Source organism: Pezoporus occidentalis, unplaced genomic scaffold, assembly GCF_034315485.1.
Source record: "Pezoporus occidentalis ecotype Australia unplaced genomic scaffold, CSIRO_AGI_Poc_V1 ctg324, whole genome shotgun sequence".
In the NCBI taxonomy this organism is placed as follows: Eukaryota; Metazoa; Chordata; class Aves; order Psittaciformes; family Psittacidae; genus Pezoporus; species Pezoporus occidentalis.
The window spans coordinates 69,064-94,438 of NW_026915202.1; the positions used below are offsets into that span (position 1 = coordinate 69,064).

General features: G+C 58.6%; 6 protein-coding genes across 8 annotated transcripts; 4 read left to right on the plus strand and 2 right to left on the minus strand.

Annotated features, from left to right (window-relative positions):
• Positions 1–97: 97 nt before the first annotated feature.
• Positions 98–4,373, minus strand: AARSD1 (alanyl-tRNA synthetase domain containing 1). The gene is made up of 12 exons (XM_062628836.1): positions 4,297–4,373; positions 4,092–4,214; positions 3,857–4,016; positions 3,645–3,702; positions 3,178–3,334; positions 2,973–3,089; positions 2,191–2,321; positions 1,951–2,017; positions 1,700–1,791; positions 1,152–1,206; positions 479–573; positions 98–318 (listed from the first exon to the last, which is right to left on the minus strand). Exons 1-12 carry the CDS (start codon positions 4,333–4,335, stop codon positions 183–185), a joined length of 1,230 nt encoding a protein of 409 aa, XP_062484820.1. The 5' UTR covers positions 4,336–4,373; the 3' UTR covers positions 98–182.
• Positions 4,374–4,530: 157 nt separating this feature from the next.
• PTGES3L (prostaglandin E synthase 3 like) lies at positions 4,531–6,530 on the minus strand. 2 transcript variants are annotated; one of them, XM_062628837.1, is made up of 7 exons: positions 6,461–6,530; positions 5,975–6,088; positions 5,784–5,871; positions 5,387–5,485; positions 4,967–5,056; positions 4,820–4,873; positions 4,531–4,664 (listed from the first exon to the last, which is right to left on the minus strand). In XM_062628837.1, the coding sequence occupies exons 1-7, from the start codon at positions 6,466–6,468 to the stop codon at positions 4,653–4,655; spliced, it is 465 nt and encodes a 154-aa protein (XP_062484821.1). In that variant the 5' UTR covers positions 6,469–6,530; the 3' UTR covers positions 4,531–4,652. The 2 variants fall into 2 exon arrangements, with proteins under 2 accessions (XP_062484821.1, XP_062484822.1); XM_062628838.1 differs by having other exon boundaries at positions 4,532–4,664; positions 5,784–5,850.
• Positions 6,531–6,635: 105 nt separating this feature from the next.
• RUNDC1 (RUN domain containing 1) lies at positions 6,636–10,689 on the plus strand. 2 transcript variants are annotated; one of them, XM_062628834.1, is made up of 5 exons: positions 6,639–7,015; positions 7,123–7,281; positions 7,774–7,972; positions 8,228–8,335; positions 9,291–10,689. In XM_062628834.1, exons 1-5 carry the CDS (start codon positions 6,686–6,688, stop codon positions 10,154–10,156), a joined length of 1,662 nt encoding a protein of 553 aa, XP_062484818.1. In that variant the 5' UTR covers positions 6,639–6,685; the 3' UTR covers positions 10,157–10,689. The 2 variants fall into 2 exon arrangements, with proteins under 2 accessions (XP_062484819.1, XP_062484818.1); XM_062628835.1 differs by lacking the exon at positions 8,228–8,335 and having other exon boundaries at positions 6,636–7,015.
• A 157-nt stretch (positions 10,690–10,846) lies between these two features.
• On the plus strand, positions 10,847–12,752 carry RPL27 (ribosomal protein L27). The gene is made up of 5 exons (XM_062628839.1): positions 10,847–10,990; positions 11,092–11,174; positions 11,251–11,420; positions 11,959–12,069; positions 12,662–12,752. Exons 2-5 carry the CDS (start codon positions 11,094–11,096, stop codon positions 12,708–12,710), a joined length of 411 nt encoding a protein of 136 aa, XP_062484823.1. The 5' UTR covers positions 10,847–10,990; positions 11,092–11,093; the 3' UTR covers positions 12,711–12,752.
• Positions 12,753–14,212: 1,460 nt separating this feature from the next.
• On the plus strand, positions 14,213–15,876 carry IFI35 (interferon induced protein 35; the record flags this gene model as incomplete). Its single annotated transcript, XM_062628889.1, has 6 exons — positions 14,213–14,347; positions 14,465–14,560; positions 14,719–14,877; positions 15,159–15,322; positions 15,479–15,608; positions 15,694–15,876. Coding segments are annotated over exons 1-6 (867 nt in total), but the record flags the coding sequence as incomplete, so codon positions are not given.
• Positions 15,877–16,075: 199 nt separating this feature from the next.
• On the plus strand, positions 16,076–21,593 carry LOC134168802 (uncharacterized). The gene is made up of 5 exons (XM_062628857.1): positions 16,076–16,262; positions 16,399–16,502; positions 17,419–20,151; positions 20,756–20,964; positions 21,405–21,593. Exons 1-5 carry the CDS (start codon positions 16,082–16,084, stop codon positions 21,472–21,474), a joined length of 3,297 nt encoding a protein of 1,098 aa, XP_062484841.1. The 5' UTR covers positions 16,076–16,081; the 3' UTR covers positions 21,475–21,593.
• Positions 21,594–25,375: the final 3,782 nt, after the last annotated feature.

Here is a 25,375-nt window from a genome sequence, read left to right on the forward strand (position 1 = left end):
TGGATCCCTCACAGCAAAGCGTGGAGGGCACATCCCCGTCCCCAGCGTTCCATGAGCACCAAACCAGCTCACACAGAGCACGCCAACGCCAGCCGCCGGGTTGATGTCTTTATTCTCTGGGAGAGAAGGTGCTGGGGCTTACGCAAGGCAGGTACAGAACGGCTCTGCTTTGAGAACCGTTCTTAGGCTTCAGGGCTCCCACTGCTGGTGAACTCCTGGAGCAGAGCTTCCACTTCTCCTCGCCGACTCATCTTGGTGGCCTTGCCCTGAAAGCGGCCTCGCTTCCCAGCTCCTTTGCCCCCCAGCAGCTCTGCCACCCTGCAGTAACAGCAGTACAGGCTCCTTCTCACTTGCAGAGAAGAGACTGGCCTGGCCCAACCCATTCCAGACAGCAAACACGGATCCGTGCCTCAACGATGCTGCTCAGGCTGCAACATCAGATTCTCACTGGTTTTAAAGAGCCCACAGAACATGTTACCTGGGACCTAAATGCTCAACTGCTTCAACTGGTCCAGCTAGAAGAAAGAGTCCTGCTTCTTTGTCATCTCCCACAGTCAGGAACAGCAGGGTTTTCTGTGGACAGAGAGATGGATCTTGCTCCAGAATACCCAGTGCCCTCCTTGTCTGGAGGAGGACAAAGGCACTGGCCACAGGACCCATCCGATAATTCAGGAGTCTGTGTGCATTACTGAGGCAGAGACTCAAGTTGAAGGAAGTAAAATGGAGCGAGTTTCTTAACCTTAACCTCAACCATATGTGAGGGACAGAACATGGGGGTATCCACGTTCAAAGGATACAGCTGGCACTTGGACTGGATGACCATTGTAGATCCCTTCCAACTGCAACAGTCTATTCCATTCCCCCTCCCAACTGCAATATTCCATCCTATCCTATTCCCAGTAAGGTTCTGTGTGGCTCTCTAAGCACAGGCTCTTCTGCAGAGCTCTGGATTTTCCCGGGTGTATTTCCTGACTGTTGAGGATTCCCCTGCAGACCCAGGCTGACGGGGACAATAACCTCAGGTAACTTTTGGAAGTAAACACACCTTGCTTGGGACTATGGGACAAAGAGAAGCCCTGTCAGCCCCTGCCTGGGCTATAGCCTGAATGAAAGAGCCCATAGGGTCAGGTGAGTCTCCATCAGTCACTTACCTCTGTCCCAATCTCATTAGCGATGATGTTCATAAACTCAGAGTCACCCTCTTTCCTGCAGGGATGGGTAAGAAAAAAACCCACTTCAGAAAGAGGCAAAAGTCCCCTCTAGAGTCCAAAATACCAAGCAGAAACCAAAGGTCTGATCAGGCCTGGGGTTCTGGCCTCTTGCTGTTAGGATGGAGACCAGGGCTTCTCTGTGTATCTAAACCCTCACTGTGCATTCCTATGGATATATGGGGAATTATTTGTGTTTATCCCTAAGAAATAGAGCTCTTCAGTTTTATTTGAAAATATCAATGGCAGAGAGAAACCAGACACAGTTATTTCAGAGCTATAAAAGCAGAAGAACTCAATGACTGAATTACTAACACGTTCCTTTAATGACACAGCCTTCCAGCAGACTGAGGCAGTTTAATCCTCTATCCACCTTGCTTATATTCTTCCTTGAGAAACAAGCTTGAAAAGGTGATGGAGAGATGCAACTGCCATAACATGTCTAAGATACCATGATGCCATTTCCCCCTTTTCCCCGAACTCCTCTGTACCTGTGTAGCACAAAGAGCTGACTTGGAACAGGCTTGCTCTTGAAGTCCCGGGCTATCAGAACAGCAATGTCTCTAAGCAGGTTCAAGTTATTCTGCAAGCAAAGCAACCAAACTGTGCTGCAGATGGAGAAATCACGAACCCCCCGCTGTGTTCCCAGGGGCTGGAGCAGTTTTCCTAACATCCACAATCCAGTTCCCAGTTAGGACTAAAGCTTGGCTCTACAGGAAGCCTTTCTCAGTCACCCTTGTACCTTCTGCAGCAGTTTCACTGAGCTCTGCAGTCTCTTCACGGCCTCTACGTGCTCACCTGGTCCGTTTCTGAAAGAACAAGAACTGGGATCACTGCTCTGGAGGACAAGGAAAGGGTTTCTTAAAGGAGCAAGAGAAGGTTAACATCATAAAAAGCTCCGTGTAGACATTTGCTGAGGCTTATGTGCTATTTGTCAGAAGGAATCATAATGATGAAGTAACAGAAGTGGAAAGGGTATTACTTGAGCAGTGAAGTCAGAGCCTTCTCAGTACTGTGACTTTGTTCAAGTGACTTCAGCACTCTGTTTCCTGCCAGGAAAACCAAGTTGGTTTTGTTCTTTTTCCCTTTTTCTGTGCCGAGGAGTTTAATAACCTTAAAAAGAAAATCACCCCGGTCAGAAAAGAACAGTATTTTCCTTATACTCACGCAGGTGGCCAGTTCCTACCAGATTATGCCTTGTTGTGAGTATTGACTCTGCCAGTGATTAAAGGTCAACATGCAAAAACCCCCCAAAGGAGGGTGATACAGTGGAATGAGTATGATTTGCTCAGCCTGGGTTGCACTCTGCAGTGCACCCAGAGGTCTCTGGTAGGATACAGACCCCCACAAAAGACTGAAAAGACAGAAACGCTTAAAAGCAGCTCTAGAATTTTCTCTCCCCCTCCCTGCAGAGGATTTCTCTCTCGTTCATGACAAGCACTCAAAAATATCAGTGCTTTAAGCAGGGAACAACCCAGCGCGGCATTGCCACGCTGGCAATCCAGCACATGGCCTTGCAGAGCACCGGCAGTTCAGGTAATACCATTGCTGCAGGTGAGGGCTGAGGTCTGCTATGAAGAAAGACCAGGCCAGGAGGGGCCTTTCCTGCATTCACCTGAGTGAGTGGATGCAGACTGCGCCCTGGGCATGGTGCTGCTGGGTTCACCCAGCACAGGGCTCCTGCTACCCCCTCTACTACTGGGGCAATGCCAACAGACCATGGATCTCAGGGACTTCCAAACGCTCCCCAGAGCAGCTCAGCACCTGCAGGTCACTCAGGTTGGAGACGTGGGTCCCACAGCACATGTTGGAGTCTATGCCTTCGATGTCAATAACTCGCACTGGCCCCACGTGGTCATCCGGCAAGCCACGGCTTCTCACCTAGCATGAGGACATTGGCACCACGGTGGCATCCATGCTCTGGTTGTCTCGGCCCCGCAGATATCATCAGTTCTCCCCCACCACTCACTGTTTCAATGTCAGGGTCATCTGCAGCCAGTTCCCTCACTGTCACAGGCACCCTCTCCCTGATTTTCTCATTCACGCTCCTCTCCAGGGCCTCTATTTGCTCTGCTGTCATGGAGGGGGTGTCCAGCTCAATGACGCTTCGCTGGCGGCCCAGCTCCCTGCACCAGTGAACATCTGCTGCTGTAGTTAAGAGCTGCCGGCAGGTTCCTCTGGGCAGCACCATCCCGCTGCTGGAAACGTGACTGAAACAAGCATTCCCTTCCTCTCTGTTCCTTACAGAGCACGCTGTGCACACCAAACACCCAGAGACAGAGCAAATGCTTTGCACAGCTTCTCCCCAAAGCTTCTCCTCTGAGCTCAAGTGAAATGCCCCTGGGGAAACTGATGTATTCATGCTCAGCTCCCCACACGCTGGCACACGCCAAACAAGGTGAGACTTGGGGCACAAGGAGCCTTTTCCCTGCTCACCAAGAAGTTGTCCTGAATCCAAACATCTGCTCTGCGATGGCAGTGATGAGATGCTGCCCTGCAAGAGACGTGCAAGCCACAGCTTTGAGCGCCACCGGCGCCAGGAGCAGGACAAAGCCCGCTTCAAACCGGGCCGAGCGTTTCCTTCCCGACCTGTTCACAGCGCAAGGGGAGCCCGGCACGGGCAGAGCTGCGCGTTACCGGGCACGCACCTGAATGCTGCTGCATGTGGTCGAAGCGGCGCTCCCAGTCCAGCGACAGCAGCACCTCGGTGCCCGGCTCCAGCGCCGCCCGCACGAAGTGCACGGCCTCGGGGCCGCGCCGCGTCACCCGCAGCACCGGCACATCGCCGATGAGCCCGCGGTCATCCGGCTGCGGACACGGCCGTCAGCCCCATCGCGGCTCTGCTCTCCCCCCCCCACCCCACGCCGCCCGGCCGGCCCCTACCTGCCCGCCGCCCTCGGGGAAGAGGATGGTGTCCTCCAGCACCACCTGGAACCCGCGCACCGGCTCCCCGCCGCCCTCGGGCCGCAGCTCCGCCGCCCGGCACGACACCACCCTGGTGGCGAACTGCAAACGGGGCCGGTGTCGCCGTGAGGGGCCCGTCCCTGCCCCGCGGCCCCGCTCCTCCCGGTGCCGGCCCCGCCGCTACCTGCCGGGCCCAGCTGTCCCGCTGGCACCGGAACACCATCGCACACAACGGGGCTGGCGGCAACGGCGGCCGCGCAGGGACACGCGGATGGCGGGCGCGGGGAGGCGGCGCCTGCGGGGTGCGCGCTCCCGGTGCCGCTGGGTCTCGGGGGCGGAACACGAGGAGCGGACGGCAAAGGGCGGCGGCGGCGGCTCACGTTTATTGGAACCGCACGGGGAGGCCGCCCGTGGGTCGGGGGCCGCCGCGCTCGGCGGGGGCCGCGGCTCTGATGCGCTGAGATCCCCGCCCGCGCTGCTCGTGGGTGCGCGCTGCCGGCGCACCGGGAGGCTTCCTGCGGAGTGCCCGGGTCCTGAGCTTCAGGGCTCGTCCTGCGGGAGGGAGGAGCGAGGCGCCAGGGAAGCAGCAGCTGCCGGCACCGGTTGGGCAGCCCCGGGAGCGTGTCCCCGGGGGGCTCCGGTCTGGCTGCCCGAGCAGAGTGTTGAGCCGCTGCTGGAACCATGGCAGGCTCGTGGGCAGTACTTACATCCAGGTCATCCATGGCGGGGGGGGTGCCTTTGTCCGTCACCTTCTCCAGGAGCTGGATGGGAAAACAGCGGCCATGGGCACTGAACGCCCAGCTCTGCCATCCCCATCACCCACAGATGCCCCGGGACCCTGTAGCCAGGCTCACCTCTGCATACTCCTCCATCATGGCCCTCTCCAACTCCTCATCCCCTTCCCAGTCTCGCCAGTTGTCAAAGTCCACGGAGAGCCAGGCTGGCTGCGGGCAGAGGGAGCATCCCCTGAAGGATGGGACCTGGCAGCTCCCCCTCAAGCCTGGGGGTTGCTCTGTGGGGATGCTGCTGCACAGGGTGGGCTGGGGAAGGGCAGGAAGGGGAGCGTGCCCCTCCTGATTCTGCCTGCATTGAGGGAAGGGGGTTCTGCATCCTTCCTGCAGGGCAGAGCTCTGTGGACTGATGGTACCCGTGAGGCTGAGCTCCCTTTGGGGTCCCTGTGTGGGGCCCTCGGTTTCTGTCCCAGGGCGGGTTGGTCCCCAGGAGCCACGAGGTGCCGCGTGGGGACAGCGCAAGCACTGAGGCACCACACGCACCTTGATGTTCTCCTTGGTGATGCGGGGCCAGGCCACTTTCTCCTTCCATTTTCTCATAAAGCATGTGATGGAGCGGTCAGAGCGCTTCTCCCGCGAGTCCTGCCAAGACACTGGGGATGCCTCAATCCTGTCTGTAATCCACTGCAGCCACGCACAGGATTAAACTCAGCCACATTCAGGCTGTGGGGGGACACAGAACCACAGAGACAGGTTTTCTGGCCCAAGGCAGCACCGTGAGTGCCAGATCCAGGCTCAAGGCTCCCGGGTTGGTGCTCACACCACTCAGGCTTTTGGGGAAGGGGCAGGACTCAACGTTAAGCGGCGCTGCTCAAGGTTGGGTTTAACTCCGAGTCTAATGCAGGCTGTCCGAGAAGAGTTTGCTGGAGGGAAGCCTCACCTTGGAGTTGACCCTGGCGTACAGGTCGATCTCATTGTAGAACTCCACGCCGTCTGCGTTTTTGCAACTGCCAAAACACCGCAACAGCCTGGCTGAGGGGAGCGAGGCCAGACGGGCCCTGCCCCTGCAGAGTCCGCCTGCACCCACACCACCCCGAGCCAAGGGACACATCCCTGGTACAAGCAGCTCACCTGAACACCAGCCGCTGCTCCTCAATGACCACCTCCACATCCCTGCTGTCCTCGACGCAGAACTCCAGGTACACGTACCGCGGGCGGTCGTACCACAGCGTCTTCGCGGGTTGCCTTGGCAAAGAGCAGAGCAGCGGCTGCCTCCATGGTGCCCAGCAGGCACCGGCTGGGGACCGGGGCAAGGAAGGTGCCCCCCACACACGCGCTTTGCCCACCACGAGGTGCGCGCCGGGCCGGGCAGTGGCCGCGGGCCCGCAGCGCTCCGCTCTCACGCCGCACACGGGCAGCAGCGGAGCCCGCCGGCCCCTGCCCTCGCTCTCCGCTGCCGTTCCCGGCGCCACTGCCCCCGGTCCAGGGCTGAGGGTCGAGCCCGGTGGTGCCTTGGGCTACGAGCCCTGGGGGGGGGGGTCCCGACACCGCTATCGAGTACTGCCCGTCCCGTCCCGTCCCGTTCCGTCCCGTTCCGTTCACCCGGGCCGCGCTCACCTCGCCATGGCCGCGCCGGCTCCGCCCCGAGCTATTTCGGGCCGGGGACGCGGGGCCGGTGGCGGGGGCCGGGAGGAGCGAGGCCTCCGGGAGGGACCTCCGCGCCGCCAGGGGGCGCGCTAGCCCCGCCCCCGGCAGGGCCCTCCCCGCCCCCGGCAGGCCCCGCCCCGCCCCGCGCCGCGGCGGCAAGATGGCGGCGGAGCGGCGGCGCCGGTAGCGGCAGCCATGGAGGCGGAGGGCGGCCCGCTGGGCCCGGGGGAGCGCTGGGCGCCGGTGGGCGCCGTGTCGGCTGCGGCGGAGGAGGAAGCGGAGGAGGAAGCAGATGAGGAGGAGGAAGCGGCGGGGGGATCGCCGCAGTCGGTGCCGCGGCTGCGGGCGGAGCGGCGGCGGCTGCACGGGGCGCTGCTGGCGCTCGCCTCGCACTTCGCGCAGGTGCAGTTCCGGCTGCGGCAGGTGGCGCGGGCCGGGCCGGGCGAGCAGCGCCGCCTGCTCCGAGACCTGGAGGACTTCGCGTTCCGCGGCTGCCCCGCGCCGCTCGGCCTCGGCGGAGCCCCGGTGAGTGCGGCCCCGGTGCCGGGTGAGGGGGTGCGGCCGGTGCCGCGCGGTCCTGTTCCTGGGGCTTGGCGTCTCGGTACATCTATTTACCCGTCCCCGCTCCTCAGGGTGAGCGAGAGAAGCAGGAGCAGACGGAGGTGCAGAAGGAGAAGCAGAGGGAGCTGATACTGCAGCTCAAGACGCAGCTGGATGACCTGGAGACGTTTGCTTACCAAGAGGGCAGCTATGATTCTCTGCCGCAGTCTGTGGTTATGGAAAGACAACGGGTAAGGCCTGTGGACTCCCAAGCATTTGGGAGCCTTGTACAGACTGTAGGAGCTGGTCAGTCCTTGTTTCTTGACAGCAGCTGTAGTACACTATCAGTATCCTAGAATCCCAGACTGGTTTGGGGTTGAAAGGTAGCTCAAAGCTCATCCATTTCCAACCCCCTGCCACAGGCAGGGACCCCTTCCACTGGAGCAGCTTGCGCCAAGCCCCTGTGTCCAACCGGGCCTTGAACACTGCCAGGGATGGGGCAGCCACAGCTTCTCTGGGCACCCTGTGCCAGCGCCTCAGCACCCTCACAGGGAAGAGCTTCTGCCTAAGAGCTCACCTCAGTCTCCCCTCTGGCAGGTTAAAGCCATTCCCTCTTGGCCTGTCCCTACAGGCCTTTGTCCAAAGCCCCTCTCCATGAAGGCAACGAATGGGTCAGGGAGGGTTGTGGAGCTCATGGGTGGCGGTGCCATGCAGAGAGATTGTGCTGCTAACGTGTTTTGCAGATGATTATCAATGAGCTGATAAAGAAGCTGGACATGGACTTGAGTGAAGATTTTGCAGCGCTCTCGCCAGAGGAATTGCGACAGCGTGTGGATGCTGCCATAGCGCAGATTGTTAACCCAGCCAGGGTGAAGGAGCAGCTGGTGGAGCAGCTGAAGACACAGATAAGGGACCTTGAAATGTTCATCAACTTCATCCAGGGTCAGTGCTGAGTTTTTAGATGAGCAGATACTGAATTGCTTCTGATTCCCTGAGAAAGTCATGAGGGGGGAGGTCATTGATGTCAGACGATGCAGGAGGTTTTGGGTCACAGGGAAGTACAAGTCTCTGAACTGATGGTAGGAAGGAGACTGACCAAGAAGGTGCATAGAGGTATAAGGAATATTGCTGTTAATATTTGGGATCCGCAGCTTAAATTTACAAGTGTTAGCTAATAGTGTGAAATTCTCATTCTAGATGAAGTTGGAAGCTCTGGTAAGGTGGAAGATGGACACTGTGAATGTGCAGGCAGGAAAGATGGTGGTGGCTCCCACAAACCAAATACACGTCCTCCAGGAAATAGAGGTGGGCACTGTGTGGCCTGGAGCTCCCAGCACGGCTCTTGCCAGCACTCACATGAGGCTCATGAGCAGGAACCAGCAGCCAGTCATGCCAGGCTGCTTTGCTGTTTTCCTGGGTGTTAGCATCCGTGCTTTTCTGCTCCCACTGACAGCCTGTGTTCCAGTTCCATTCCTTTCCTCCATGGGCTCCCTGGAACCATCAGAGAACCCAAACATGTGGCACAGAGGGTGGGATTGGTCCTCAGCAGAGATCAGGAAGAAAAGGGGTTTCTGAAGCAGACAGAGCTGTTGTCATGTGCACACCGTTGGGCGGCACTGTAATTAATGCTCTCTGATCTCTTAGCTCTGTGAGTGGATACACTGAGATGGATAGATCCAGAGCTCTTTATATAATTTGAGACTTAGCTACTTGCCCATGAATTTACTGGGGCTGGAATAGTGTACTAGAGAAATCCTGCAATACCTTTACCTTCAGTAATCTGTCAGAGGTGTAATACTGGCCCAGATGGAATTTGGGTATTACCCAGTGTGGCTATTCCTACAAATTGAATTTAGTGGTGGCATCAGGAGTAAGCACTGCATCTTAGCCTGCTGAAGCAAGGCGCTGCTTGAAAATAGTGATCTCCATCAGCAAAGGTTTTGGTATCTCCTAATTATCCATGTGGTATGGTCATGTCTGCAGAGTGGTCTTTCCTCACTGTGTGCATGCTCACTGGGAAGCCTGTTGTAGGATTTCCTCTCTGTAAGATGACCTCATTGTTGAGAACAGGCCACGCCAATGTTTGCTTTTCTGGTGGGTTTCAGTGCTTTGAAACTAGAAAGAGTAGCATCAGTCCTAGTGCCAAAAGCCTCCGAGGAGGAGAACTTGTGATGGAGGAGGAGCCTCTGTGTGTCTGAAAGAGCAGAGCTGTCGATTCCTTGATGATAAAGTTTATTTTTCTCTTGTCTAACCTGATCAGTGAACCCAGAAGATGCCAGAAAGGTGAGAGAAACAGGCCTGCACCTCATGCGTCGCATGCTTGCTGTGCTGCAGATATTTGCTGTCAGTCAGTTTGGTTGTGCTACGGGTGAGATTCCTCGCACCCTCTGGCAGAAGGACCAAGACAACAAGGACTATTCCCCCTTAATCAAGAAACTGGAGCTGTCGGTAGAGCGGGTGAGGCAGCTGGCAGTGAAGTACCAGCAGGAAGACCACGTTATCAGTTCCTCCGACCTGCAGGACATTCCCTTGGGAGGCAGGGACGAGCTGACTCTGGCTGTGCGGAAGGAGCTGACCATCGCTTTGCGAGACCTGATGGCTCATGGGCTCTACGCCTCTTCCCAAGGAATGAGCCTGGTATTAGCACCCATCGCGTGCTTGATTCCTGCGCTCACCTCCTCGCCGCAGAGCATGCACCCCTGGGAGCTCTTTGTGAAGTATTACAACACGAAGAACGGACAAGCCTTTGTGGAATCCCCGGCTCGCAAACTCTCCCAGTCCTTTGCCTTGCCTGTGACAGGAGGCATGGCTGTGACACCCAAACAGAGCCTGCTGACAGCGATTCACACTGTCCTCACGGAGCATGACCCCTTCAAGCGCAGCGCGGACTCGGAGCTGAAGGCGCTGGTGTGTATGGCGCTCAACGAGCAGCGCCTGGTCTCCTGGGTCAATCTCATCTGCAAATCTGGAGCTCTGGTACAGGCCCACTACCAGCCGTGGAGCTACATGGCAAACACAGGCTTCGAGAGCGCGCTCAACGTTCTCAGTCGCCTAAGCAACTTGAAATTCAACCTCCCAGTAGACCTGGCTGTCCGGCAGCTGAAAAACATCAAAGACGCTTTTTGATGGATTTTTATTGTACATCATCCCTTTTCCACAAGCAGGGCAGCTGCCGGGCTCAAAGCCTGGCTTTTTTAAGACTGAGTTCGGCTCTTTCAAATTGATACTTGCTTTTAGGGAAATCTCATGGTGTCTCGATGCTGGAAATCTGCGTGTTTACACGGCTGCTGCTGTACTGCACCTCACCCTGCCCCTTTTATGCAGCCCTGAAGAGCAAAACCCCTTTGCTGGTGTGTGTTCAGTGTGTGGGGCTGGCGGCAGGCACAGAGCCCTGTGCAGCTGCAGCTTGGCCCCTGTGCTGCCTCTGCTCTAAATGCTGCCCTACAAGTCTGTCCCGCAGACCGAGGCAGTTGCTTGCCCTCCCTGCTGTGAACGTGGGGGAAAACCGGGGCAGAGCTGCCCGGGGGGGCCCTGTGGCTCCCCCGGTTTCTCTGCCCAGCCCTCCCTGAGCCCCTTTTCCCCAAGCTTTAGCGCACACACCGGCGGCCCGCTGTTTCCTAGGGGTGCATTAAACCGCTTTAGCAAGTGTCCGTGTGCGAGCACCCGGTGCCCGTGTTGTGCATCCGTCGCCAGCCGTCGCGCGGTGGGTGCTGGCTCGCCGGCTCCGCGGTGTTAACAGCGGGAGCGGGGACTCGGTGCTGGGGTGGTCACCGGTGATGCCCCCCCCGTTACCGGAGCAGGGGGGGAGCGGGGACCGGTGCCCCCGCCTGTTGCCCGGCAACGGCGGCGTGGGTAGCGCGACCGGTTCCTGAAGGAAGCGGAAGTGACGCACGGTGAAAGGTGGGCGGGGCGGCCGCCGCTTTCTCTTCCGGCCTGGGCGCCATCGCTGCGGGAGCTCCGGTAAGTGCGGGCCCGGACGCGGCATCCGCCGCCATCCGCGGCACGGAGCGGGCCGGGGGCGGTGCGGGCCCGGCCGTGACTCCCGCACGGTGTCTCCGCAGAGATGGGCAAGTTCATGAAGCCGGGGAAGGTGGTGCTGGTGCTGGCCGGGCGCTACTCGGGCCGCAAGGCCGTTATCGTGAAGGTGAGCGCGGGGCTGCCGCGGTGTGGTCCGGGAGGCGTCCCCGGTGCCATCGCCGGCTGCTCTCGGTGTATTGCAGAACATCGACGATGGCACCTCGGACCGGCCCTACAGCCACGCGTTGGTGGCGGGCATCGACCGCTACCCGCGTAAGGTGACAGCCGCCATGGGCAAGAAGAAGATCGCGAAGAGGTCCAAGATCAAGTCCTTCGTGAAGGTTTACAACTACAACCACCTGATGCCCACCCGGTGAGTGCGGCCGCGGGGCTGGGGGAGCCTCGGCTGCTGCCCGCAGTCGCTCTTCTCCTGCGTTCCCTCCAATGAGCGCTGGAGCTGTTGAGGCTTTTCGTTATGTGACCGGATTAAAAGTGGGGCCCGAGACAGGGTTTGGGGGTGCGATGCTGAGGGGGGGAGGTATTAGCGATCATCCAAAATAAAGCAGCCGGTTCCTTCCTCAGCCTCACTCACTTCCCTCTTGGTCATGGGTGCTGGTGGATGTGCCTTTGAGGCAGTTGCAGAGGTGCGGGCTGCTGGCAGAGCTGGCATGGCCTGGACGTGTTTCTTCCCATCCCCATGGAGCTCAGCTGGAGCTGCTTGCCCTGCACACAGCGCTGCGTTCCAGCCTGAATTCCACGTTACCGGGTGCTCGGGTGGTTCACTGACCTGAGGGGCTTTAGGAGCTGTGGTTGCTCATCCCAGCTCTTGTCCCTGCGCTGCCCGGTTCGGCTGTGTTCACGTCTGTGCCCAGTGCCATGGCTTTTCCCAGCGTTGCTGCTCTCTCATCCAGGTATTCCGTTGATATTCCACTGGACAAAACAGTGGTCAACAAGGATGTGTTCAGGGACCCCGCTCTAAAGCGCAAAGCAAGACGTGAAGCCAAGGTGAAGTTTGAGGAAAGGTGAGTTGGAAGTTCATCTCTTCATGGTGTCACCACCCAGCCCCAGGGTGAGGGCTCGGCGTGGCCAGTCCCAGGCTGGACACTTCTGCCCCAGCTACCTTGGATACATTTTGGGTTGAGGGTGTCCTTCTCTCCTCTATGAGCTTGTGGGGTGTCTGCCTGGGAGCTGCTGCACTGGGGCAGGGAAAACCTCGTTGGTGTTTGGGGCAGTGCTGCAGCCTTGTGCCAGCACCAGCAGGGCCTTCAGGTGATGGTCTTGGCATCGAAGTGCTGGTGTCCCAGGGCTTGGCCCGGGGCGTTTGGGTTGATGATGCTTCTCAGTTTCTGTTCAGAGGCTCCTTCAGCAGCAGGAGCGGCACGGCCACGCGTGTCTTTTAGGGGGGACCTGCCAGAGTGTGGGCATCCTTCATGAGGATGAGAACAAAGCTGGGAGCTGACCTCTTCCCGTGGGAGCTGGGATGTGCACAGGAGCTCTGGCTGCAGCCTGGTGGAGGACATGGGCTGCATTGCCCCTGGGGGAGCCTTGGGTGCCAGGGACTGCTTGGGTGCCAGGATGGGAGCATTTTCTGACCTCTGTGTCTTCCTGTTTCAGGTATAAGACGGGCAAGAACAAGTGGTTCTTCCAGAAGCTGCGATTCTAATGGTGTAACCAGGTTGCATCAATAAATGTTTATTAAACCCCATTTTGGTTTGTTGCATAAAAGAAGTGATAGTGTTGGGCCTTGTCCTCTCTGGTGCCAATCATAGAATAGTTCTGGTTGGAAAGGACATTAAGATCATGCAGTTTCAACCCCCTGTCATGGGCAGGGACACCTCACACTTAACCATCTCACCCAAGGCTTCATCCAACCTGGCCTTGAACACTGCCAGGGATGGAGCATTCACAACCTCCCTGGGCAACCCATTCCAGTGCCTCACCACCCTCACAGTAAAGAGCTGCTTCCTTATATCCAATTTAAACTTCCCCTGTTTAAGTTTTAACCCGTTACCCCTTGTCCTATCACTGCAGTCCCTAATGAAGAGTCCCTCCCCAGCATCCCTATAGCCCCCTTCAGATACTGGAAGCTGCTCTGAGGTCTCCACACAGCCTTCTCTTCTCCAGGCTGAACAGCCCCAACTTCCTCAGCCTGTCTCCATACAGGAGGTGCTCCAGCCCCTGATCATCCCCGTGGCCTCCTCTGGACTTGTTCCAGCAGTTCCATGTCCTTTTTATGTTGAGGACACCAGAACTGCACACAATGCTCCAGGTGAGGTCTCACAAGAGCAGAGCAGAGGGGCAGGATCACCTCCATGACCTGCTGGTCACGCTGCTTTGGATGCAGCCCAGGGTACGGTTGGTTTCTGGGCTGCGAGCACACACTGAAGCCAGCTCATGTTCATTTTCTCATCAACCAACACCCCCAAGTCCTTCTCCTTGGGCTGCTCTGAATCTCTTCTCTGCCCAACCTGTAGCTGTGCCTGGGATTGCTCCCACCCAGGTGTAGGACCTTGCACTTGGCATGGTTAAACCCCATAAGGTTGGCATCAGCCCACCTCACAAGCGTGTCAAGGTCCCTCTGGACGGCATTCCTTCCCTCCAGGGTATCAACTGAACCACACAGCTTGGTGTCATCGGTGAACTTGCTGAGGGTGCACTCAATCCCACTGTCCCATGTCCATGGCAGCGACAAAGATGTTAAAGACCGGTCCCAACACCGATCCCTGAGGGACACCACTCGTTACTGGTCTCCAGCCGGACATTGAGCCATTGACCACAACTCTTTGCGTGCGGCCATCCAGCCAGTTCTTTATCCACCGAGTGGTCCATGCATCAAATTGATGTCTCTCCAATTTAGAGACAAGGATGTCGTGTGAGACAGTGTCGAACGCTTTGCACAAGTCCAGGGAGATGACATCAACTGCTCTACCCCTGTCCATCAGTTCCATAGCCCCATCATAGAAGATCCTGCTCTGGGGTCGGGGAGAGCTTTGGAGCCTTTAGGGTGTCTGTGGAGGGTGTGGGACTCTTCTGGAGCAGCTCTGCTCTCCCCTTCTGCCCAGGGGCGAGGAATGTTCTGCCCCGCTGGGAATCCCCAGTGCCCAAAATGGTGTGAATCGGGATGCAGGTGCGGGACCGAGGGCTCCCGGTGTCTGTGTCTCGGCGATGCCATGCGGTGATGTGCCAGTGGGTGTCCGGTTTCGGGCTGGCTCCGTGGGTGCCGTTTGCCGCACGGGGACGGGGAGAGGCAGCCCCCGGGGCTGCTGCGGGAAGCGGAAAGAAGAGGAAAGGCGGGGCCGGGTGCGAAAGCGAAACTGGGGATGGGATCGGAGGAGGTGAAGGCTGAGCCACGGGGCTCGGAGCGGTGCTGGGCGCAGGGCCCCGGGCCCCCTCCCCTGAGACCTCGCTTGCCTTTAGGACTCCTTCGTGCAGCTGCCTTGCCCCCCGGGCCCCGGCCCCGGCTCCTTGGGCCTCACCGCCGAGCACGTCCGGCAGGAGATAGAGCGCTGCAAGGTGCGGGGAGCTTGGGTTTCCTCCGTGCCTCCGGGCTGCGAGTCGGGGGTTAAGGGGGGGGGTTAAGGGAGGCGGGGCTGGGGCTGCCAAAAGCAGCGTGTGCTGGGGCCGGACAGCCGGGGGATGCTGCAGGGTGTCACTGATGGAACCTCTCACAGGAGCTTTGCAGCGCGCTGGAGCAAGACCGCGTGAACCTACAAACGGCCACGGGAGCCGTCGAGCAAAGGACACGAGGGCTGAGGAAAGAGAGGGAACATCTGCATGAAAACTTTAAGCAGCAAAAGTATTTCAAGAGAGAAGAAGAGATCTGCCTCCAGGTTGGTGAGCAGAGCATCCCGGGCTTGGGAAGGTGGCAGCTGGGTGGAGGGGATGTGTCGCTGGGCACACTGCTTTGCTCTGGACCCGGTGGAGGTTTCGCAGGGCATCACATGAGGCCTGTGCCACGCAGTGGAGGGCTGTGACCGAATGTGAGGAGCCAGGGCAGGGCTGCAGGCAGTCAAGAGCAGAAAATCAGTGCAAGTGGAGCTGTGTCCAAGCACAGGGCTGTGCATGCGTGTCTGGGTGGTTCCCTTGCTGCCTCCTCTTTCCTTCCTTGCAGGACAGTGTTTTGTTAGCAAGGGAGATGAAGAACACACTGATGCAGAGGTATCAGATGCTGAGCAAGATACTGGAAGACAAAAGGAAGAAGTTCTGGAAGGATCCGGAGATGGGTTGGGGAGAAGGGCTGAGCACAGGTCATGTCCTGGGAGCAGATGGAACTGTGTCTGTGGGGAGCGGGGAGGGCAGAGTGAGCTGCGGCTCTCCCGTCCCTCCTGAGGCTGCTGGTGCAGGCGAGCTGAGGCTGGGCAGTGCCAGCCTCAGTGTCTGTGCCAGGGCTGTCACCTCCCCAGGAGCTCAGTGGGGCTTTGGGTGACCCAGGGCTTTCCTCCCCACCCTGGCAGTGGCAGAGCTGCTGCTTGAGAGAGGACGCATCCAGGTGCCCTTGGGGAAGCAAACATACGAGCTCAAAATATCCCCGTGCCTGAGTGGGGAGGCCTCACACCTGCAGGTAAGAGCCCAAGCCCTGGTGCCAGCCCAGGGCCAGGCAGAGCGGGGGGTTCCTGAAGCCCCGCTCCTCACCCTGCTCTGCCCAGCTCCAGCCCTCCCGCTGTCCCCGGACCGTCCTGCTCTCGGGGATCCCGGACGTGCTGAGCGAGGAGCCCATGAGGGACATCCTGGACATCCAGAAGCCCAGCCGCGGCGGGGGGGAGGTGGACGCGGTCGGTTACGTCCCGGCGGGCAGCCACGGGGTGGCCGCGTTCACGGAGGACGCGGAGCAGCGATTAAACCGTGTGCAGGGAGCGGCGGGGCCGGGCGGGAGGTGCGGGCTCGGGGCGGGGCCGGGGCCGGGACCCGGGCAGGTTTCGCTTTCGTTTCCCGGCGGAGCCGGAGCCGGAGCGGGGCCGGGGTCAAGCGCCGAGGTGCAGGGGGGGGGGGAGCCGGCGCCGGGGCTGGCGGCCGGTGCGGGGGCTCGGCGCGGGCATGGCGGGCCGCACGGTGCGGGTCGGGGGCCTGCCCGCAGAGCTGCCCCCCGACAGGGTGGCCGACAAGCTGACCATCCACTTCCTGCGCTCCCGCAACGGCGGCGGCGAGATCGCCGACGTGCAGGTGCTAAGGGACGGGCGCCAGGTTTGCGCCCTCGTCACCTTCGAGACGCCGGAAGGTAACGGCCCCTCGAGGGACCGGCCCGTGGGCTCTGCCCGCTCCCGGACCCCCCCTGCCCCGTGTGGTCCGGGCAGGGGCGGTGCTGCTGCCCCACGGCGCGGGGCTGGGCTGATGCCGGTGCTTTTCCCACCCAGTGGCCCAGAGGATCCTGAAGGTAAAGAATCACGTCCTGTCCATCGGAGGGGACAAATACCCGCTGGAAGTGACGGCGCACGCCGCGGAGCTGAGCCCCGATGAGGTAGCGCGGAGCAGACGTGGCCGTGGCATCCCCGCTGCCGCTGGGCCTGTGCTGGGGAAAGGGAGACCTCGCGCTCTCCTTTACCCTTAATGAGACTTAAGGCAAAGCCACTTTTATTCCTAGTCAAAGGAGGAATCTTTTCCATGCTGGAGGCACAGGGCCAGTGGGACAGGCCGGGCACACGCTCAATGGCGTTTGTGTCTGTCAAAGTGAGGAAGAACAGACTGGAGGGAAGGGGCGCTTCTCCCCTAGCCCATCTGGTGGCAACTGGGGGATCCTATTAATGCCCTTGCGTGTCATTAGCTGGACACACACAGTGTGTTGCTCCCGCGTCCTGCTCAGCACAGCTTTGGAGGCGGGCTGGTGTTAGGAGGCGCTGGGGAGCTCTTCCTCTTTCTGCGGTTTCAGCCGAGCACAGCAGCAGCCACATCTTGTGTCTTCGTGTCTGAGCGCTGACAAGAGGGGCATGGGAGTTAGCCTGGCACTGCAGACCCTTCTGCAAGGCCGTGGTGTTGAAAGTCTGCAGCTGAAGCCCTGGGGGAGCGGGAGAGCAGCTGCGTTGCAGACACAGGAGGGACAATGGCGTTCTGGGGTGTGAGCTGCGTGCAGAGCTCTCAGGGGGCAGACGTGGAGCTGCAGCTCTCTGCTATTCCCCCCTTGTGTTCCCTGCTTGCAGAAAGCTTTTGACCGTGTGTGCAAGGTCCAAGAGCTGCTTGGGCTCCCTGGGGCTCCCAGTCCTGCCTGTGCTGGCTCCCATCTCCTGCGAAAGCAGGATGCTGAGAGGTGTTTGGGTCACGTCGTCTTTCTGCCATAATAACACAGGGGCTGTGGCAAGCGCTGGGTGCATCTGCCTCCCCCTTGCCTTGGAGGGGGGTATTTTTCATCCTTCTCTCACTCCTTTGCTATCTACTTGCAGATCTTCTTATATGCTTCCGTGATAGTTGACTATGGCAAGCTTCCTACTGGCAAAGCCCTCCTGAGGAACTTGTATAAAGGCTACAGCAATGTGCAGCTCAACTTTGACTCCAAGAATGCCCACTGCATAGTCAAGGGGCCATTCACTGAGCTGCAGGCCTTCAACAGAGAGCTGCTGGGCAGCCTGAACCTCAAGAGCCAAGGTACTGGAGAGATCCTCCTGCCAGATTCCAGCCATGGGGCCAAAGAGACCAGAATCCCTGATCCCCAGCAAGAGCCTGACTCTGCTGAGTCAGCACAAGACACAGCAAAGGTCCTGAACTGGGACCAGGCATGTGAAGAACCGGGTAGAGCTCCATCGCCTTGGGGACCTGTGGATGGGAAAGCTGTGGAGCACCTGGAGGACTTTTCCCTAGTGATGGACTCAGACATTTACTTGTACATGCAGAGGTTCTGTGCTGCCGAGTACCAGGGCGTGCTGCAGCAGCATGGTGTGGATGTGGTGGATGTCAGCAGCGATGGCATCGCCATGCTCTACTTCCAACCCGCTGCAGGGATGGCTGGGGACATGGGTGCCTTGCGAGAGGCCCGCTTGGCCCTGCAGAAGCTTTACCAGCAGCTGGAGGTGAGCTTGCGCAAGGAGAAGATCACCAAGGGAGGACTGGGTATGGACAGCCAGGCTCTCAGGGCGCTGACACACGAGCTGCAGCAGCTGTATCCCCAGTTGCTCTGCCATGAGGATGTGAAGCAGCTTTACCTTATTGGAAACCTCGTCGATGTGTCCGAGGCCAAGCAGTATCTTCAGGATTTCAGTGCCAGAAGAGGCGCTGCACAGGCCACGGTCAGCAGCTCCCTGCCCTCACAGCCAACCACAGAGAATACCCTGCCCAAGCCCAGGGAGCCCGCAGGCACCTCAGCCTCAAGGTTCATCCCAGGCAGGCCGAAGCTGAGAGGCGAGCTCAGACCACCTGCCAGCTTCAGCACCCTGAAAGCTGAGAGGTCTCAGGACTCCCCACCGGTGGGGCCTTCTGGAAAACACCCACTGCAAACGGATGCTCTACGGCCAAGTGACCCAATGGCACTGACCCAGCGGTACCAGCCTGGTGCCTCTACAGCAGGTGTGGATTTGGGGGCAGCAGCAGAGTCTCAGCAGCAGGACCCCAAAGAATGGGAGCAGATGAAAGGAGGTGCGAGGCTTACAAGACACAAGGCTCTGTCTGCTTCTGGGGACAAAGACAACAGAGACTCTAAAGGCTCTGGTCCCATCAAGCATCACTCACTTGCTGGCACATCCAGTGCCTTTGACACAACAAGGACCTCTAAACCCTCTGAATCCAAGCCTCTCCTGCAACGTTCCAACAGCTTCTCCCTGCCCAGATCAAAGGAAAGCGAGAAGCCGCAGGGCACGGGCCGGGCAGGCAGGGAGGCTGCAAGGGTGAGTGAGGAGATGAGCCTGGACTCCCTGCAGTGGTCTTACCTGAAGGACGTTCACCGCGCTGCTGTGGCCGAGCTGTGCAGTGATGGGGAGGTGCAGCTCTTGGAGCATCGCGCTGGCGACTGCACCGTGCTCACGCTACAGGCAGAGGGTAGGGAGAAGCTTTTCCAGGCCAAATGGAAAGTGGAAGCTCTGGTGAGGAAGTGTCCTGACCTCGTGTGCCAGAGTATGAGCTACTCAGAGCTCGCTGTGGATGGCCCGGATGACAGCGCCCTCAGTGAACTATGCAGCCTCTTGCGAGGAAACTCCTTCCAGGTTGGGTTCAGCAAAGACAAGTACAACCTGTACCTTGCCTGCCCCAAGGAGGTGCTGCCAGGAGTGACTGAGGCCTTTCAAGTGTTTTCTTCCAGAAGGCAACCTGCCCTGAAGTCTCCAGGAGCAGAGAGTACAGGGTGTCCTAGTGCTGTCCAGCCAGGCAGGAGCCAGGACACGCTGCTGGGTGCAGCCCTTCCTGGTAGCCTCGAGTCCCTACAGATGGACCTGCAGGACCTGACCATTAGTGCTACAGCAGAGCTTGCAGATGTTAACCCGGCTGAGAGGTCCCCAAGCCTCTGGGGGCTCCAGCACACACTGGGGCAGGAGGATGCCAATGACTGTGCTGATTCTGGGGCTGAGCAAGAGGGAGGCGACCTTCTGAGCCCTGCTGTGGTGGATAACTCCAGTCCCACCGGTCTGAGCGAGCCCCAGGAGCAGCTGAAGACCAACCTGCCTGTGGGGGAGCCGGACCCGGCACGGCTGAGGCAGGTTTTGCCGGACAGGTTCCAGTTTGCAAGAGCCAAGAGCAGAGGAGGCCATGGCGAGGCGACGGGATGGCTGCGCTCCCCAGTGCCTGCAGTGGATGGGGCTCCTCACTCCCTGCCCGCCCGCCTGTGCAGGCCCATGGAGGCTGCAGGCCTGGCCCCAGACAGGGCTCTGCTCCCTGCAGGCAGGAGCAGTGCTCAGGAGGGGCAGGGGAGAGGCCCCAGCCCGGGGCAGGAAAGCAGCAGGATGGCTCCGGGCCGCTGCGATGCCTGCCATGGCGCAGCCGTGACCTGCGCGGCGCGCTGCGGGCACTGGCTGTGCAGGACGTGCTTCGCAGGGGACAGCCCGCAGCCGCCCTGCTGCAGCGTCTCCACGCTTACCCCGGGCTGCAGCATCCCGGGGAAGTTCCAGATCTCCTCCTTGTCTCAGAGTCTGCCGGGCTACTACCGAGACCCAACGCTCCAGGTTGTCTACATCATCCCTGACGGCGTGCAAGGGGTAGGTACCGCTGCTGCGGCTTCCCCAGCCCGCTGCAGGAAGGGGGCTATAGGGATGCTGGGGAGGGACTCTTCATTAGGGACTGTAGTGATGGGACAAGGGGTAACGGGTTCAAACTGAAACAGGGGAAGTTTAGATTGGATCTAAGGAAGGAATTCTTTCCTGTGAGGGTGCTGAGGCACTGGAATGGGTTGCCCAGGGAGGTTGTGAATGCTCCATCCCTGGCAGTGTTCAAGGCCAGGTTGGACGAAGCCTTCGGTGAGATGGTTTAGTGTGAGCTGTCCCTGCCCGTGGCAGGGGGTTGGAACTGGATGATCGTAAGGTCCTTTCCAACCCAAACTATTCTATGATTCTATGTGACGGGTTCTGCGTGCAGGACGTGCAGTGTGGCTGGGGTGGGAGAGAGGGGCTGTGTGGCAGGGGGAGGAGGGCAGCTCGGGCTCCATGCCCCACATGCAAGGCAGCAGAGGTGCTGAAGGGTGGCTCTGCTCCAGGTTTGGGAGCAGCGTGCTGTAAGCTCTGCTTTAGTTCCAGGTCACTGGGAGGCCAGCGCCGAGGCACAGCACTCAGGTGGTTGTTTTAAACGTGTTCTTCCTGTTCCAAGGTTGGTGACCCCCACCCAGGCCAGCCTTACAAAGGGGGGCATTTCTGTGCCTTCCTGCCGGACAACAGGGAAGGGCAGAAGACAGCAGTGCTTCTGAAGAAGGCATTTGATTGTGGGCTGACGTTTCACATCAAGTCCTGCAATGGCGAGGAAAGAGTGACATGGGGCCTTATCCCCCACAAAACCTCCTGGGACGGAGGCAAAGCCAGGTATGGCCCAGCTCATCCCAAGTTTCCGGGTGTGGGGTTTTCTAGCAGCAATTGAAGGGGGAGAACCGTGGGCTCCAGCTCACCCCATCCTGCAGTGAGCAGCTCTTCCAGGCTCCCACAGCAGCAGTTGGGGACTCTGCTTCAGCTCGCAGGCTCTGGCCACCTCCATCTGGAGCTAAGCCCTTGCCCATCCCACACCTTTAAGCTCCCTATGGATGGGAATTCCGGGCCCCATTCACTCACAGTTCCCCTGCCTTTCCCCGTGTCTCTGCAGCCAGCCCTGGGTGCAAGCTGTGACTTCCACTCCCAGCCCCGCTGAATGCATGGGGCAAAAATAGACTGCGCTCCCCTCTTCCTGTACTGGAAGGAACAGGAAGGTTCCGGAAGGTGGTTTTAGCACCATCAGCAGGATTCACACCACTTCCCTCTCTGCCCCACAGGAATGGTTATCCGGATGCCCTGTATCTCCGGGACGTTTGCACTGCACTGAAGAAACTGGGCATTGCATGAGGCTCCCTGTGCAGCAGCCACAGCTCCCCCCATGCTTCACCTTCCTCTCCAGCTGAAACAAGTGCAGCTTAACACAGGCAGCTCAAGAGAGAGCTCATGTTTGTCCTCCTGCGGCCCCAGAGGCACCTCCATCCCCAGCCTCAGCATGGACCAGAGCTGCCCTGCAAGCCCGGGATGCGCATCCTCAGCAGCCAGTTATGCAGCTTGTGTCAGGCTGAGCCCTGACGTGGATTCCAGCAGCACGACCCAAACCAGGGCAGGAGCCTGCCTCAGCTCGGGCAGATGGTGCAGTCCTAAAAGCCACCAGCACTGAGCTCCAGCCCTGCTCTGGGGCCAGCAGGAACCCTGCTGCTCTGCTGGGGGAGCACCCCATGGACCATGCCTCCATGGGACCACAGAGCCTGTACCTGCAGGCACACAATAAACAACGTTTATCCCCACAGTTTTAGGGGTTGGTCACACCTTGTTATCACCCCAGGCACCTGCTTCAATCTCAGCTGGCTACAGAGACGCCCAGGCACAGAGTGAAGGGCAGAGAGCAGCTAATGGCTTGCCACACACACACACAGGTGCCCTCTAGTCCAGGGTGTTAGAGCATCACTGCGACAGTGGAGTAACCAGGGAGCAGTCCTTGAGAGGAGAGGTGTGTTCTCTCCCTTGGGAAGTAAACTGACTGCATCCACCCACTGCCTGCCTGGGGAAGGAAGAGGCAGAGCTGGGGCAGAGGGTTCATTCCAACAGCAGCAGATCACGGGCAGGGTGGGTTGTTATGCTTTTAATTAACATCTGAAACACATAAGGCATATGGTAACATCAGACAGAAGAGCATTACACAGCATGGTCATGTAAACAGCATTGGCACACTTGCTTTCTGTCCACCTTGGTTACACGCACAAAGCGGAATACAAAGATTTGCCACGTGGCTGTAGGATGAGTTTCACTCATGTCACACTCCAAACCAACACAACTCGGACAGCACAGACCACACTGGATGCTGCGAGAGGCTCAGTCTAATGCATTTTACATCACGCTCGCGTAATACTCGCCGGTCCCCTTTGCCATCACCAGGGCTTGGCACACTGGAGCCTTCATTAGACAACAGTGTGGCTTCACACCTCTGACAGCAGCTGTAAGCGGGCCAAGATCCTGCACCAGTCAAAGCCTGAGGCCCACAGCGCTTCTTACTTCTCCCTGCTCAACCCATTCTAGTTTAATACCATTGCCCAAAGCGGTGCAGCTGAACTCCTTCCTCCAGCTCAAACGTATCTGCAGGGATCATGCTCCTCTATGCAAACAGAAGCTGCAACGCAGGCGAGCTCAAGAGAATCCAGAGTCAGAAACACGACAGAAGCAGCCTGGTGATAGCAAAGGGGTTGCATTTTGTCCCAGAGCAGCCTGGGAAGGCGCCTGCAGTAAATGGCTCTGCACAGGCACCCCTGCACTGAGCAGCCACAGCGGACAGGGCTGGGCACGCTGCTCCTGCCATGAGCTGCTCGCTCGGACCCCTCACCACAACCTTTGGATCAGGCAATCAGCAACAGAAACACTAAATGGCACTTGTTGGAGCTGGAATGGCACCCTGCCGCTGAGCACAGGAAGCTCCTGTCTCCTCACTCTGCCCTAAGCAGTTAACAGTGAACGGAATGATTCTGGATCCTGGGGTTTCGTTTGGTTTTTGCTTTGGTCCTTATACACAAACCTGCTGGTTAACATGGAGTTAAGACACTTGGAGTTGTTGTACATCGGGTCTATACTTCTTAGCCCATAAAATATCCATTAAAAAAAATAAGGTAAAAAAAACCAAAACCCCAAACAAACCCAACCCATCGAGGGGAGCAGTGTGAGTGAGGCGGTGGAGAGCAAGGTTACACTTAATCCTGGCTTTCTGTAGAAAAACACTGGTGCTACCAAGGGACATGAAACAGACAGCGCTAAACACAAACCAATAGTAACTGCTCAGCTCTCTGGCCCCGATAAGGGCTTCAGGAATGTGCAGGGAGAACACATGAGCAGCTACAGGAAGGGAGTCGGGAGCTGGAATTGATTCCAAGGCAGCAGATAAAGCCTTGCTCAAGGACTGCCTAAAGCCGAGCAGCTGCCCTGGGGGAGGCAAGGGCTCGACGGAGCTCTTCTGGGCTGGGGAGCACAGGACCCCAGGCTGGGAGGGCTGTAACACCCCAAAAGGGAGCGCCTCGTCCACGGCAAGTCAGACTACATCACTAGTGTTCACAAAAGAGAGCTAGCAAAAGTCACAGCGGGTTTTTGGCAATACTTTGAAAGGCCAGCATGGAAAAGGCTCCAGTGACTTCCTAGTCCTTACAGGCATGTAGAAGAAGGCACCGAGATACTGTTTTCTGAGGTGGAGCAGCAGGCAGCACGGCAGAGGTGTCCTATGGGAAGCTGCATGGGGAGGGACAGCCTGCGAGAGCCTTTCTATGCTGCCTGATCCAAGAGCATCCAAGTAAGGCACTGAGCACACGCTTGGCCGAGAGTAAAGCGAGGAGAGGATGGTGCTGGGACAGACAGTGGGAGAGTGGTCCCCTTTCCAAGTGTGCAGAACCTGAAGGTGGCAGGGCTGTGCTGCGTGTGAGCATCAAGGTGAAGTCTGGGTTCTCAGAGGAACGGGTCCAGACTTCCCATTCTAGCAATTTAGACAGTCCTCCTGTTGTCAGAGCCGGTAAAGCAGCATTAGGCTCTGCTGGACCGAATGTGAACTGGCACGAGAGGGCAGGCTGAAAGGAGAAGCAGCAGGATTCTGGATTCAGAAAGGCTCAAACTTGTGCTTGTTTCATTAGACCACGTCGGTGAAGTTCACGTCGGGAGCGCAGGAGAGGGACTGACAAGGATGGGTGGCAGGCCCCAGCCTCCTCTGGGCTCCAAGGGAATGGGGTTGGTTTAACGCTTCATGTGCCAGGTGCTCCCACCATGGCAGAGGCCAAACAAACCCCGTGAAGCCTTCCCACCCCAGCTCCTGTCCTGCCCCCATGATGGTGGGCAGCGGGTACAAAGTGGGGAAGCTGGGGTCCTCAGGCAAGGGGGGTACCACAGATCACATTTGGCTGGGGTGCAAATGGAGCCCTGCCAGAGCAGCTTTCTGAGCTGGTCCTGCTCGGAGCAGCAAGCCTGCAGCCAAGGACTCTCCCCTAAGGGTCAGGATGCACCCAAGGAAGCTCCTCAAGGCCAAAGCCCTCCCTTTGTTAGGTGAGTGACTGCACGGCTTGGAGCACTGGCCATAACCTTAAGGATGAATTCTGGTAGAGACAAATCCATGTGACACCCAAATCTGCAGGCGATGGAGCTTTAACTGAACAGCAGCTTTCATTTGGTCTCAGTGTATTGGCTCAGCAGCAGCAGAGCCAGGGCAAGGTCCCCAGAGGCTGTGCCTGTGCTCTGCTAAAGAACTAGGGTCTAAGCACCTGCAAAACAACACTGACAGGAGGATGGAGCTGGACCCTCCTCACCTGCACAGAAGCCCCAGCCCTGCCTAGTGATGCTCTTCAGCATATGGGGTCCTTCACCCCCTCCTTGGGGGCTGGGTAAGCAGGACTCCCAGTAGCAAGGGTCTGCCACAACAGGCAGCTCTTCTTGGTGCCCTCACGTTTACCTTTTTGAATCCAAAACGAAGCCTAAAAGCCTGCAGCACCCCCAGCCCACGGCACAGCCTCGAGGCAGCCACAAGCTGCATCTCAGCCTGCTCTGGGCTGCAAACGGTCCAGCAGGAAGGGGAAGCACCACCCAGGGTAAGTGCTCACAGCACTGGGCTCAGGGCTCTGCACAGCTCCATTGCCAAATGCACGGAAGAAAGGAAGGAGAAACTGGAGTTCTGGCCTGGGAGGAGCATCCCAGGCAGCTCCTGAGCCCTCAGCGTTGGAAGAGAGCCCAAGAGTCCGATGACTTGCAG

Coding starts and splice junctions, on each gene's coding strand:
- RUNDC1 (XM_062628834.1), top strand. CDS start 6,686: ATGGAGGCGGAGGGCGGCCCGCTGGGCCCGGGGGAGCGCTGGGCGCCG. Junction 7,016..7,122: donor TCGGCCTCGGCGGAGCCCCG/GTGAGTGCGGCC, acceptor CCCGCTCCTCAG/GGTGAGCGAGAGAAGCAGGA. Junction 7,282..7,773: donor TGGTTATGGAAAGACAACGG/GTAAGGCCTGTG, acceptor CGTGTTTTGCAG/ATGATTATCAATGAGCTGAT.
- RPL27 (XM_062628839.1), top strand. CDS start 11,094: ATGGGCAAGTTCATGAAGCCGGGGAAGGTGGTGCTGGTGCTGGCCGGG. Junction 11,175..11,250: donor GCAAGGCCGTTATCGTGAAG/GTGAGCGCGGGG, acceptor GGTGTATTGCAG/AACATCGACGATGGCACCTC. Junction 11,421..11,958: donor AACCACCTGATGCCCACCCG/GTGAGTGCGGCC, acceptor TCTCTCATCCAG/GTATTCCGTTGATATTCCAC.
- LOC134168802 (XM_062628857.1), top strand. CDS start 16,082: ATGGCGGGCCGCACGGTGCGGGTCGGGGGCCTGCCCGCAGAGCTGCCC. Junction 16,263..16,398: donor CACCTTCGAGACGCCGGAAG/GTAACGGCCCCT, acceptor TTTCCCACCCAG/TGGCCCAGAGGATCCTGAAG. Junction 16,503..17,418: donor CGGAGCTGAGCCCCGATGAG/GTAGCGCGGAGC, acceptor ATCTACTTGCAG/ATCTTCTTATATGCTTCCGT.
- PTGES3L (XM_062628837.1), bottom strand. Junction 5,872..5,974: donor GAGCAGCGGCTGGTGTTCAG/GTGAGCTGCTTG, acceptor CCCCTCAGCCAG/GCTGTTGCGGTGTTTTGGCA. Junction 5,057..5,386: donor TCACCAAGGAGAACATCAAG/GTGCGTGTGGTG, acceptor CTCTGCCCGCAG/CCAGCCTGGCTCTCCGTGGA.
- AARSD1 (XM_062628836.1), bottom strand. CDS start 4,335: ATGGTGTTCCGGTGCCAGCGGGACAGCTGGGCCCGGCAG. Junction 3,703..3,856: donor CCACATGCAGCAGCATTCAG/GTGCGTGCCCGG, acceptor CGTCTCTTGCAG/GGCAGCATCTCATCACTGCC. Junction 3,335..3,644: donor GGATTCAGGACAACTTCTTG/GTGAGCAGGGAA, acceptor TCACTGGTGCAG/GGAGCTGGGCCGCCAGCGAA.